Source organism: Oryzias latipes, chromosome 1 (genome assembly GCF_053564925.1).
Source record: "Oryzias latipes strain Hd-rR chromosome 1, Olatipes_Hd-rR_3.1".
NCBI classification, from domain to species: domain Eukaryota; kingdom Metazoa; phylum Chordata; class Actinopteri; order Beloniformes; family Adrianichthyidae; genus Oryzias; species Oryzias latipes.
The window spans coordinates 39,328,280-39,340,886 of record NC_136237.1 but is presented as its reverse complement, the minus strand read 5'-3'; the positions used below and the strand labels follow the sequence as shown (position 1 = coordinate 39,340,886).

Here is a 12,607-nt window from a genome sequence, read left to right as displayed (position 1 = left end):
CAGCTCTGTGAAGCAGCTTTTGCTCGTTTCCGTTAATAGAAGAGAATTTTTTTATTTCACAAACATGAAACAGATACATAATGTTCCCATGAAACAACATGGTGGACCGTTTTTAAACTTTTTTCTAAGAAATCAACCAAAAGTGCAGGAAAAGGGGATTGGTGCGGGTCACCTGACCCCCGCCCGTTCAACCGCTCACTTAATCACCTGCAGGCAGCGCGGCCGCGCCTGCGGCTTGGCTTTAGTGTTTGGGAAATGGTTCAGGGTTTGGACCGTGTTTACGGCTGACGGCGGGAAACGCGGCGAGTTCACGAGTGGCGGGAAAAAGTGTCCAGCTGGATGGTGTGCAGGGGGGTAGATGCTTGGGGGGGCCACAGGAAGACCGGCGGGAACGCCAGAAAAAGGAGGCAGGAAAAAACCCGGTCTGACAGGAGCCAAGCTTGGGGGCAGGGCAGGGGAAGGGGGCGGGTACAAAAACTCTGACCAGTTCTTGGGCGGGTACGTGGGGATAGGGAGCGCTGGGGGCGGCTGAGTCGCAGCATACGAGGAATTCGGAAAAGAGAGGTGCAGCGAAGCCGGACTTCCGTGACAGTTGGACCTGCTGTCCTCGTATCTGTACTCGCCATAGTCGGCATTCTGCTTGGGAGGGGGCTGATGCGCTTCGTCCCTCTGAGAACTTAACGAGTCTTTCTTCGTGTCCGGGCTGCGGGTCAGCGGGCTAAAACTGGACCGGCTGGAAGACCACGATCTACTTCGGCGTTTTGAAGCAAACGCTTGTCTCGAGCTCCTCTCCTGACTGGCGCCCTGGCCGCCATCTTCGTCCTTCTTCCCGTAGAGACGCTCCTGGATCCGGCTGGACATTTGGCCGAGTTCTTCAAACCCCAGATCTAGACCGATAGCTTGGAGAACGCCCTGCATTTGCCTCCGCTTCTGCTCCTCCTCGGGCGTTAGAACCCTCTCCGCCACGGGAGGCTTGGACGCGTCTCTGCCGTCGGTCCTCGGAAGACACTTTTCCGCGTCGGAGCTCCGCTCTGGACTGAGCGACCTCTGCTGAGGCTTAGCGGGAGCGAGCGCGTGAGATCTCTCCCCCCAACCTCTTGGTTCCTGGTTCTGTTGCTTTCCAGCACGATCCACGGTTTTCCCAAAAGGGTTGGGAGACGCACGCTGATCCGAAACTTGAGTCACGATCTTGGTGAGGTCGTCCACATTCACGCCCTGGTTGAGAACTTCCAGAAAGCGCTGGAAGCCCGTGGAGGACTTGGCCTCGTTGCTCTTTGTGGCGTCGTCGGTTGTCAGAGCCTGACAGGAAGCAGAAGGGAAGAGTCGTGAGATCCTCCGTGTTCTATTTTTAGAAAGCTCTAAAAGAATGAGCAGCCGTTGAGTTCCCTGAACGTCTAAGATCTTATGGAGACAATACTTCAGTCATAAACCCAGAATGCTGCTTTTGGCTAAATGTTTCTCTGAGGCAGAGTGTGATCACTCCAGGATAAATGCAGAACTTCAGGTTTTTATTCGCTTTACCTTCAAACTTAGGATGCAGCAGAGTGTCTGGAAACATCTCGTAGGTAGGGGATAATAAAGACAGAACCAGCTCCACAGAGATTTCCCTCTGGTCACGAGCTGCATTTTATCTGTGTTTTCTTGTGATTTAGTTGCTAAGCAACAGCTGTATTGCAGGTCTGCTAAGAATTATCCACATGGATAAAGTTCAGTGTTTTTGGACCAAAAACAGCACCTGAAATCCTTTTGTTTTCCTTTCTAAAATGGACAGTGCCTCTTCTAATCCGGTTCGTCTGAGTGTGAATTCTGGTTGTGTTTACTGACCTGAAACCGCTCTTCTGTGGTTCCTTCGCTTCAACGCGGTTCACCTTTAGTGGTTTTGCTGTTTTCTTTTTTACATCTTACAATGCACTGTGTTCTGTATTCTGTTCACAGAGCTAAAAACTCTGTTGTAATGTTTTAGTACAACTTTGGTTAAGTCAATGTCAATTAAGTTTGCCGTACACAAAAGCTAGTTTTGCAGAAAAAAGGTGCACACAAAGAACAAAAAGCTTCACAAGAAAAACTTTCCATCAACCCCTCTGACACCCACCTTTTGGCCCCTCGAGGAATTCTGGGTAGTGTAGTGATCCCAAATTAAATGTTTTGATTGCTAAACCTTTTAAAATAAGAGATGTGGCCTCTTACATACCGTAACTCTTTGACCGTTCAACACGAATCCGCTGATTCTGACGCAGACAAAAGCGCCTTTCATATCTGCCTTTCATCGATATGAACATAAAGTGTTGCATGACGTTGCAAAACTGCATTCGCTGCAACAAAACCAGCTGATTTACATGGATTGCGTTAACACTTGAGCACAAGGCTGTTCTCCACTTCGTAAATGGTTAAATAGTCGTGGTGCTCTACAGAATGTCATCGCTTGAGCTCGATGTTAAAGAGTTTATGCTTTCTGTAATCTGATGGACCTCCAAAGAATTCACATCCATTTAGTCCAGACTGAGCCCTGAACCACGTCTGTATTCAGACTGCTGTTGCCCGGAGATTTCTGTCCCGGGCCAAAGTTTGTCAACAAAACCATGTGACTAAAGATCTCTGCCGTCATTGGTCAGGAATTACGCAATGGAAGTTCTGCGCTTTTTAATCTTTGTCGGAATAGTTCACAGATTCAAACTTTGTATTTTCCAGACTAACTTTGAACATCTGTATCACGTCAAGTGCAACGTGCTTTACTGTTGCTTTGGTACAGCGGAGGCACGCTGCAGGGCGGTTACTGAGGAGATGTCGGCTAAGAAGGCACTCTGATACGCGTTTATGATACAAAGATTGTTGGGAAAACAGTGAGAAGCAATGTGTATCATGATAAAAGTTGTTGTAATAAGACTGCTGTGTCTCAGTGTTGCTCCACTGCTGTGTTTGTATCCCATAATGCCCGGCTACGGTGGCCATTTTGGCCCAGTTGTTCCCCTCAGAGGAAGGAGCGCATTGAGACTGAGGAAAGTCAGAGCTAACCGGAGCTCAGTCCAGATTGGAAACAAACAGAGACCGCCTCGAAAGATGGGTCCGAGAGCGAGTCCTGGTTCCAGACCAGGGTCCACTTGGGTGGATTCAGACTGAACATTTGTTCCAGATTAGGAGGGGAAATGAACTCTGGTTGACTTTAAGCGAACCAAATGCGTCCAGCCTGAATAGACCCGAAGTAAACCGCTTTTTTTTTTCAAAGCAGAAGCTGAAAAGTTCACCTGCCCGCCGGATCTGTTGATGGAAACTCCTGCACTGTGTTGTCTGCATTCTGCTGTGGGGGGGCTGTCCTTATGCTCTTTATCCTTGAAGTGCATCTGTTTTATAAGTAGAAGCATTTCACTTATTGGACAATTTAGAAAATAATAAGACCCACATATATTGTGCATCTGGACCAACCTTTGTGGGGCGATCTGGAGACCATCTCCTCTCCTGAGAAGAATTCTGCCTCCGTTTCTGATCATCTCTGTCTTTGTACGAACCGGGAAAGCTCCTGTCGCTTAAATCGTCCGATCTCTTTCTGTAGGCGTCCTGTGGATGCCGGTGCCAGGAATCAGGAGGGGATCTCCTGTACCTGAAGTCATCCTCATCATCATCCGGCGATGCTGCATATTTATAGTCAGTACCTTTTTGATTGTTTGAAAAATCTGCTGACAGCCTGCGGGGAGACTCGTGTCTCTGCCTGTATTCGTGGTCGGTATACTCGGCCGTGTACCTCCGCCTCTTTGTTTCATAGCCATCCCAGACAGGTGAGGAGACGCGTCTCCTCACAGGGCTCCCTCTGCCCCAGTCTCTGCTCAGAGAGTCTCTGCTGTAGCGTCTCTGCGGCGAGTCGCTGGCCTCCACGTTTCTGCCGGTCCTCTCAGAGCTGCTGTGTTCATCCCTGTGATGTTTGTGATGGGAATCCCAATGAGATTCAGGCCACTTCTCTCTTCTTTCGTTGGGGTCGTCCCACTGCCGAGAACTTCGCTCAGAGTTCTGCCATCTGTGACCGGACTCGGATCTGCTCGAGTGCATCCTGTGGGGCCCAATCTAAAGCTTCAAAACAGGAAAAAAAGCTGAATCAAACTACGGTGTCTGTAGATTCCCGGTCATCCAAATCTTCTTCTCACAGGTCTTCAAAGCAACGGGGCTTTTAAAAGGTTCATCTAGAAGACGATTCGCTGCTAAATCAAAGTAGCAGCAAAATGTTCCCTAGAAGAATCTTTTAACACTTTTAACTTTGAACTACTGTAACTCTTTAAGCGTTCACCCACAAAACATAAATCCAGTGAATTCTGGAGCGGTTTAAGCCGTTTTAAACTAAATTTTACAGCAGGGAGGTGTTTATGCAAGACTCCACTGCTCTATTAAGACAATCTGCTTTAAAGATTAGATTGCAAAAATAAATAGACTTGAAAACCTTTTCAGTCCATTTTTCACCCTAATAATGTAATTTATTGCTGCATACCTATCTATCTTTTGAATATACATCATGAAATACACCTTTGGAGTTGCTAATCAATAGTCAATAGAATAGAAAAAAAATAGAAAATGGTGTTTTTGGTTGTTTTGGTATTTGTTCATGTATTGATATGTCATCGTGATATTGATCAATAATATCGCAAATCGCGAGTTATCCACATATCATGCAAACCTTATGATGCGTTTCTTTTAACTCTAAATTTGTACTTTTTCAAGTACAAAAGTTATTCTTCTTTCCTCCTATATAACTTTTGCAAGATTTTTTTTTAGTAATGAAAAGAATTGAGGACTACTTTGATTGAAAAAATTGAAAATTGAGATTCAAGTCCACTTATAGGTACATTTCTTATAAGAGAAACGGTAAAAGTCTCAAACTAAATGAATAAAACCCTGCTTGTTTGTTAAAACGGCCTGATAAACTGGTTTGGGTCGTTTCTGTTCGGGTCTTCAGTGACCCGGCGTTAGCGAGCGAGCTGTCGGTAGGCCACCAGCAGCATAGCAGCTGAGCTAGCTTAGCTAGCAGACATGCCATGGCGGCTCGGGAGCTAGCTACTCAAACAGAACAAAAAACTCCCCAGAAATTCAGCTTTCTCTCATTCAAGTGACTTTCTTGTTTAACTAATTATAACTCTGTTAAAATCAGTTTGTTTCATTATTATCTAGCTAGATCAACAAAAACTGTCCGTGCAACAAACTACGCAAAACCCGTAGAGACTGTTAAATTACCTTCTTCGGAAACAAATACACTTTCCGGATGAGGAAAACCTCCAGAAATACAACGTGAGGAAACTATATGGATGTAAAGAAATGCATTTACCCGTGCCACCGATGACAAACTGTAACGGTTAGCGAGCTTCTGAAACTGAACCCGGACGAATGAGTCAGTCAGTCACAATGAAATGCTGGCAGCGCCACCTCCTGGTGGGAGGCTGAACAGACTCTAACTGTAACGTTTTGTTTTTCAAAAATCGATAGATCATTTTTTCTGATGGTTCTTTTTTTAATTTAAATAAAATATATGATTTACAGACCGAATAAACCCTTTGTATACTTTTTTTTAATTCAAACTCTTTTTGCGGTTAGTGTGTATATATCACAGACTTTATAACTGATTGCTCTTGGAGACAAATAAGCTGTAAAATATGATTACATTTTTTGCCATCAAGAAAATCTAAACAGACTTCAATCTAATAGTTTTCTACATATGTTTAGGTTTTGTTTGTTTGTTTTGCAAATCCTTATTCCACAAGGTGTGTAAGACTGAAATCCAGGGATGGTCAATGGTTATTTATATTACATATAAATGACTCCTTAAAATAATTATAGAAAAAAAATCAAATAAAATAATTATAGAATAACAAAACCTCGAAAATTTAAATAATTCCAAATATTTAAATTTATTATTTTTATTATTGTCACAAATTACATTTGGGGGGGGGGGGGGGGGGTTCTATTTGTACCATGTCTAATTCATGTCTAAGCCCTCACATTTTGAAGAATGAGCTGTTTTTGCTTTTAAATGATACTCAATGCAAGTCTTCTGGTTTTTATGGTGTTGACATTTGGAACTTGATTCCGTAATAAATGTAATAATAATAAGAATAATAATTCTTATTATATTTATTATTATTAAAATAATAATTGTCAACACGGCCAAAAAGTTCTGGTTCTTTCCTAAATTGCAAATTCTCCTGGTGTTTTGTGGGTTTTTAATGAACTCTGGCTTCCTCAAATAGTCCATAAACAAGCCTCATGGACTAATTGGTGACTCTGAATTTAACTGGCAGACTATAATCTTTGCCTTTGTTCTGAAGAAGCTGGGAAAGACTTCAGAAACACCAGTGATTCTGCACATGTATACATTTTGATTTCTTAATTTCAATTTTTTCAAAATATTTGTTGTTTAAAAGCAAGGAGTGTGCGTATCTGTTTAAACGTTTATTTGCCACCTTGATGTTTCACTGTCAGTCTCGTCAGAATTGAATTGAAGCCATCATAGTTATTTTATGTGACTGTGTCTGGGTTGTGAAGCTGTGTTGTTAGATCTTATGTGTCTTTTCTATCTTATAGTTACTACAAATCGCTTTTCCCTTAAAAGTTAAAGTTATTTAGCGTTTATTAACAAAAGAGAATCAGACACATTTAAACAAATGGCTCAAAGGAACACAGCAAAAAATAATAATAAAAAATAAATAAATAATAGGAAAAACTAAATTACAAAGCATTACCATTTAAAACACAAACTAAAAAGGAGGGGAGCACAAAGGGCATCACCAATTATTCATATTGTATTTTCAAATAGGGTCCACGTTTTTAATGCATTTAAATTCTCATTTAAATTATCTAAATTTTAAATAGATTCGTTTTTCCCCCCATTGTTTATCCTATTTTATTTTATTTTTGCAAGAATTAGAAGAAGTGATCAGTTTCTTACCATTTGTCACCGATAGAGGGCGACATTTAAAATCCAACGCAGTTATAAACCAAATGTGATGACACCGGAAGAAGAAAGTTGCACCGCTGTTTGAAAGAACGGCAGCATATTTTTGCGTTGTTTTACACTGTTTTACATGGCTTAGTTCTAACGAACAGTACCTTTTAAAATATTGTCAAACACTTAAATTACACCCCAACTGTTGTTCCTTCGTTAAGCGAGCAGTGTTAAACAGAGCAGGTCGCTTCAGGCTCCGCCGGGTCGACATAGGCTAGCCTAGCTTGCGTGTCCCGTTTGCCGCTGAGCTCCGTGGGTTTCCCTGATCCGTCTCTCGCTGAGGATGAAGGTGAAGATCAAGCAGTGGAACGGAGTTGCGTCCTGGTTGTGGGTGGCCAACGATGAAAACTGCGGCATCTGCAGGATGCCCTTCAACGGCTGCTGTCCAGACTGTGAGTTAACGCGCCCGCGTGCAGATGTTTAATTCCTGTGAAGAAAGAAGTAGAAATCCCACCATCGGTTTAAAGAAATCTTTGTGATGTTTATGTTTCCTCGTAGCATAAAGGCAATTGAGCCGTAATGGCGTTTAAAACCGTATTTGATAGAAAACCTTGTAATTTCACATTTACTCTGTCTGTATTACCTAACAAACTACTTACGACTTAACAATTTTTTTTATATAACTTTATTGAACAAATGCAAGTATACAACATAAAGAACAATCAATGCAGTATACAACATACAATCAATATACAACACAAACAATGTTAAACAGCCAGGGGAGTCGATTCATTAAATATTTGCAGAGAGTTACAAATTTCAATAGTTCTGAGAGCTTTTTTGTTGGAGGAAAAGGATATTGATTTTATGTAAAAAGTTACATCTTTAATGAATTGTGGGAAGTATGGTGTTTTATTAGTAAATTTACATTTATGTATGTAGAATTTTGCCAGAAGAATTAATAAATTAATTATAAAAAATATCTTTTGTTTTTTGGGGGTCCTGAAAAAACAAAGTAATACATTTTCCCATTTCAAGGAGAAATCTTTGAAGACATGAATAATGATGAATCTACTGAACTCCTTCCAAAATCTCCGTGTGGACAAACAGTGCCAGAAAAGATGAATTACTGTTTCTGGGTGATCTCCACAGAAACTACAATCAGTATTAATATCTTTTTTAAATTTTATCATATAATGTTTGGCAGGGTAAATTTTATGGAGAATTTTAAAGGATACTTCTTTTACCTTATTTATTATTAAATACTTATGAGGGATCGTCCAGACTGCTTTCCAGTTGATATCTGGAACAAATTGATTCCAATAATTTAAAATATACGGGGGAGCGGTATAAATCTTTTGAAATAATCTGCGTATTTTTATATTAGTAGTACGCCCATATGAGAAGCATATTTTTCCTACCGGTGACTCATCCGCATTGGATATTGTATTTTGATTAGGTATCAAATTATCAGTGTTCTTAAATAACATTACTATTCCTGAGGGGATAGCCTTCTGCACCATTGAAAACTCTTGTAAAGTAATAGGTAAATTATACTGTGATAGGAATTCGTTATAGTTTAACAGCTGCCCCTCCTTATTAAATATTACGACTTAACTAATATTTGAGAATCAGAGATGTGACTACGCATGCGCGAACATTCTACTTAGTCTTGTGTTTGCCATTGTCACAAGTACAATGCAATGTAGCCGTTATGATACATAATTAAAGGGAAAATAACAGGACCACCTGCAGAAATGCTGTTTTCCTCTAGGTGGGTCGGTTAATAAATGAAGTTGATTAGTTAATTAAATTGCCTCTTCGCTACAGATGGGATGTATTTCATCCCAATCAAAGATGGATGGATGGATGTAATTAAAGTCCTGATTTTAACTAGATGACTGTGATTTGCTATTTTTGTGAATTATTGTCTCATCAATAAGAACTGGATTATGGCAACAATGCAAAAGAAATATATAAAAAGAAACAATTCATTAGGGGGGGGGATTGTATAAAATAAATGAGCTCACCTTTAGGCAGCAAATCAAATTGTGCATGACTTTAAATTATCATTATACTAAATGAATCAAATGTGATTTGTGTGTATTGTATGCATTACTGCGAAAAAGTCTCTTTGATTATGAATAATTAGACTAAAGCAGCCAGCATTGTCTTGTCATCACTGTTCATTTTATTCTTTATTTTCTAATCAATGTATTACTATATCTGAAATGGGTTTGATATATACATGTGTGTTGGTAGTTGTTTTTATTGTATTCAATCATTTAATCAATCAAATGTTCTCGTTTCATCCTGTTTAGGGACAGCAGATGTGAAATAGCATCATGGCTAAAATTGGACATAATTACATCTTTTAGTCTCTGGACATATGTTCAGTAATGTGTCCATATAAAATAAATACAATAAGATAAAATATATTTATCTTATTGTATTTATCTGCAGTAAATATCTGCAGACTTAAGAAAATCAGCTGTAAACATTCATTTATCAAAAGAGATTCCCATAAACAGATTCATGACACGTTTATTGTTGAGGATGAAGTCAGTCGGTCATGATGTGGAGATCAACACCATCACTTACAGGAGTTCGGATTCTTATTTATAAATTGGTGATGTAACATGCCCCATATAACTTTGACTTCGTGTCCATCAGCACACCCCAGCTCGAGTTAAGCCATGCTTCTCCTCATCTGCAGGTAAGGTTCCCGGAGACGACTGCCCGCTGGTGTGGGGTCAGTGCTCCCACTGCTTCCACATGCACTGCATCCTGAAGTGGCTGAACTCCCAGCAGGTGCAGCAGCAGTGTCCCATGTGTCGCCAGGAGTGGAAGTTCAAAGAGTGACGTGTCACGGTTCAGAACAACAACAAATAACTGTTCCCGACACAAAACCTGGGCGGACAATGACAAGAACAGACTCTGAGCGCAGCACGTCTTCACAGGAAAAGGCGAGGATTCCCGCCTTTAGGTGCTGAGCTGGCCGTTTGTGCCCGTCACTTTGGGAGGTTTCCCACGATTTCAGACTCTCGAAATGACATCTTGGCTGGCAAAACCTGCAGTTACGTAACTTGACAGTTACGTTTTCGAAAGTTATGTGAAAGTTGTCACAGAAAAGGAATGTTAATAAAATGTTGCTTTAAAATTCATTGTTTTCTGCCTTTTTATGCCTAATAAATGGGTTTTAGTTGGAACAAAATGAGGAGCAGAAAGGCACAAATGTAAGAATCTGTTTCAGTTTATTTAAACAAAGTATAAAAAAAACAGTAGATTCAAAATGACGACAGTGTTTGCTGGATTTACAGGTTAAAATGTGTGCATATATATAAAAAATGTGAAACTCTGAAAGCATTCAGCAGTTAAGACATCAGCTTGCAGCTCCATTCGTTAACTTGGAGGAGGTCCGGTCACCTCTGGTCAGGCCTCTGTCCTCCTCAGCCCTGCAGCTCCGTGAGAACTGAGGCAGCTCAGGACATCGGAGTCCACGATAAACGCAGCTTCTCTTGCTCGCCTATTTCTGCAGCACTTGCAGCAGCTTTTTAGATGAGAGTGAAAAACCCCAGAAGCTGGCCGCTCTCAGTCGTTTGCTGCCAACCCGAAGAGCTCCAGCAGCTCCCTGTTGTCCAGGTCAATGAGGTCGGCCGGCTTCTCCCCACAATCGTTCTCCAGCTCGGGGTCTGCACCCAAAGAGAGCAGGTATCTAGGAACCAAAAACAAAACAAATGAACCGCAAGAACCTGCAGATCATCTGACTTCTTCTTGTGTTGCCGCGGTGATGGAAAGCCCCAAAAAGCCACGGATGCTCACCGTGCAATGTGTGGGAAGCCGTCACTGCAGGCCATGTGCAGCGGGGTCCATCCCTCCTCATCCCTCTGATGGATGTCTGCTCCGTAATGCACCAGCAGTTTCACACACTCCAGGTTTCCAGACAGCACCGCCTCATGGATGGCCGCCATGCCTGTGCAGGGATGGAGAGCGAGGCGGTCAGCTGCGTGTGGAAACCAGCTTGACGGCGAGCTTTCACCAACTCCTACCTGAGTGGTAAATGGTGCCCAGGCTCACTCTTCCGGCTCGGATGAAGCGTCCGATCCTCTCCAGCTCGCCGTGCCTTACATAGTCCTGGAAAACGATGTCGTTGGGGAAGTGGACGCTCCGGGCTGGCTTCAGGGAGGCCGCAGCCTTACAGGACAGTGGAACGCCACACTTCTGGGTGTACCTGGTAATTCCCACAGACTGGGAGACGGGGCATTCGTAGTATTTCATCCTGATCTTCAAAGCTTGCAGGGTCCTCTCGACAGTTGGGCTTCCTTGAAGGGGTCAGTGGGGAAAAAAAGCCAGTCAGTTCTTCTCAGAGCAGCGCACTCGTCCGCAGATCTGTTCTCTTGAAAGCCCAGCCTCCCCGATGTCTCTTATATGCTCCGTTGGGCTATTTTAGGAGGAAGCTTCCCGCACATCCAATGGCAGCGGTTTGGAAGATGAGTAGCTCGTCGGCCCAGAGCCCACCCGCCTGCTAACCAGTCACAAGCCTCGAAGGCAGCTCACATCTCCAGGGGTATCAGTCAGTAACCTGCACCTACGTGTCACACACTGATATCCACATCCAAGGCATGAGGGACACCCCTCCAGCTGGCATAGGGGTGGGGGTGAACGCTGGAGGCTTCTGGTAAACACCAGGCAGGATGAAAGTGGTTTGCTGCTGCATTGTCTGGATGCCAAGTGTCCTGTGATGACCGTTGACTCCACTGACATAAACAGTCAAGAAAAACTGTTGATATTAATAGTAAATATTTGTCAAGAACGGAGTGGAAATGACCATTTCTGTATAACAGTCCCTCTCCACATGGATGCTGGGAAATGTGTAAAGAAGAAAGTGTTGATAGAAAAGTCTGCCGCATTTTAAAGAATCATTTAAAACAGCCAGACTCTTTGACCAAACCACTCTTCCTACTGTTCATTTAACCCTTGTGCTATCCTATGACCCCCCCCCTACATTGACGTGTTCTCCCTACCATGACAAAGGTGGATAAAGGTGGAAAGATTTCATGTAATCCATGGACACCAGTGAAGATGACAAATCATTGAAGAAAAAAGGTTCAGAGCACTGTCTAGTGGGTCTAGATGACCCAACTCCCAATGGTAAAGTGCCTAGCATAGCACAAGGGTTATCCAGCAGCCCTAAGAATAACATAAGGGACCAAGTGCAGAGCCCTGTGGCACACCAACTCCAAAAATAACTTATTAGGGAAAAGAAGAAAAAAAAACTGAAACCAAAAACATACTGGTGTTAAAAGCATCAAATGAACCAATTGTTTTATTTCATCTGAATGGGACGTTCCCAATACAGAGTAAACCAATAAGACAATGTCAATTTTATTACTTTTATCACAAATGATTAGAAATTTTACAAAGAAATTTTAAGTGAGTTTGAAAATTTTAGTCAAAAGTAGATCTAAATGAGTTTTCAAGTATGCATTGATAACTGAAAAGGTTAATAGAGGGACATCTTTGGTTTGTAAATGTTAGATCATTCAACAAAAAAGCATTTCGATTAAACAGTTACAGCAGTTTATATGAAATAAAAATATTCTTCCTGATCTTTTAACCAGAAGCACCAACAATAACATAAAGGACCAAGTACAGAGCCCTGTGGTACACCAACATTAACTATTGGAGAAC

General features: G+C 42.0%; 3 protein-coding genes across 5 annotated transcripts; 1 reads left to right on the top strand and 2 right to left on the bottom strand.

The window, feature by feature from the left end:
• Positions 1–26: 26 nt before the first annotated feature.
• On the bottom strand, positions 27–7,057 carry LOC101155489 (uncharacterized). 3 transcript variants are annotated; one of them, XM_020708158.3, is made up of 4 exons: positions 6,920–7,057; positions 3,421–4,059; positions 3,243–3,338; positions 27–1,299 (listed from the first exon to the last, which is right to left on the bottom strand). In XM_020708158.3, the coding sequence occupies exons 2-4, from the start codon at positions 4,036–4,038 to the stop codon at positions 196–198; spliced, it is 1,818 nt and encodes a 605-aa protein (XP_020563817.1). In that variant the 5' UTR covers positions 4,039–4,059; positions 6,920–7,057; the 3' UTR covers positions 27–195. The 3 variants fall into 3 exon arrangements, with proteins under 3 accessions (XP_020563817.1, XP_011482008.1, XP_011481966.1); XM_011483706.4 differs by lacking the exon at positions 6,920–7,057 and adding an exon at positions 5,303–5,421; XM_011483664.4 differs by lacking the exon at positions 6,920–7,057 and adding an exon at positions 5,212–5,381.
• A 150-nt stretch (positions 7,058–7,207) lies between these two features.
• On the top strand, positions 7,208–10,080 carry anapc11 (APC11 anaphase promoting complex subunit 11 homolog (yeast)). Its single transcript, XM_004065548.5, has 2 exons — positions 7,208–7,368; positions 9,633–10,080. The coding sequence occupies exons 1-2, from the start codon at positions 7,260–7,262 to the stop codon at positions 9,776–9,778; spliced, it is 255 nt and encodes an 84-aa protein (XP_004065596.1). The 5' UTR covers positions 7,208–7,259; the 3' UTR covers positions 9,779–10,080.
• Positions 10,081–10,151: 71 nt separating this feature from the next.
• On the bottom strand, positions 10,152–11,639 carry ppp1r27b (protein phosphatase 1, regulatory subunit 27b). Its single transcript, XM_004065549.5, has 3 exons — positions 10,966–11,639; positions 10,739–10,889; positions 10,152–10,631 (listed from the first exon to the last, which is right to left on the bottom strand). Exons 1-3 carry the CDS (start codon positions 11,192–11,194, stop codon positions 10,508–10,510), a joined length of 504 nt encoding a protein of 167 aa, XP_004065597.1. The 5' UTR covers positions 11,195–11,639; the 3' UTR covers positions 10,152–10,507.
• Positions 11,640–12,607: the final 968 nt, after the last annotated feature.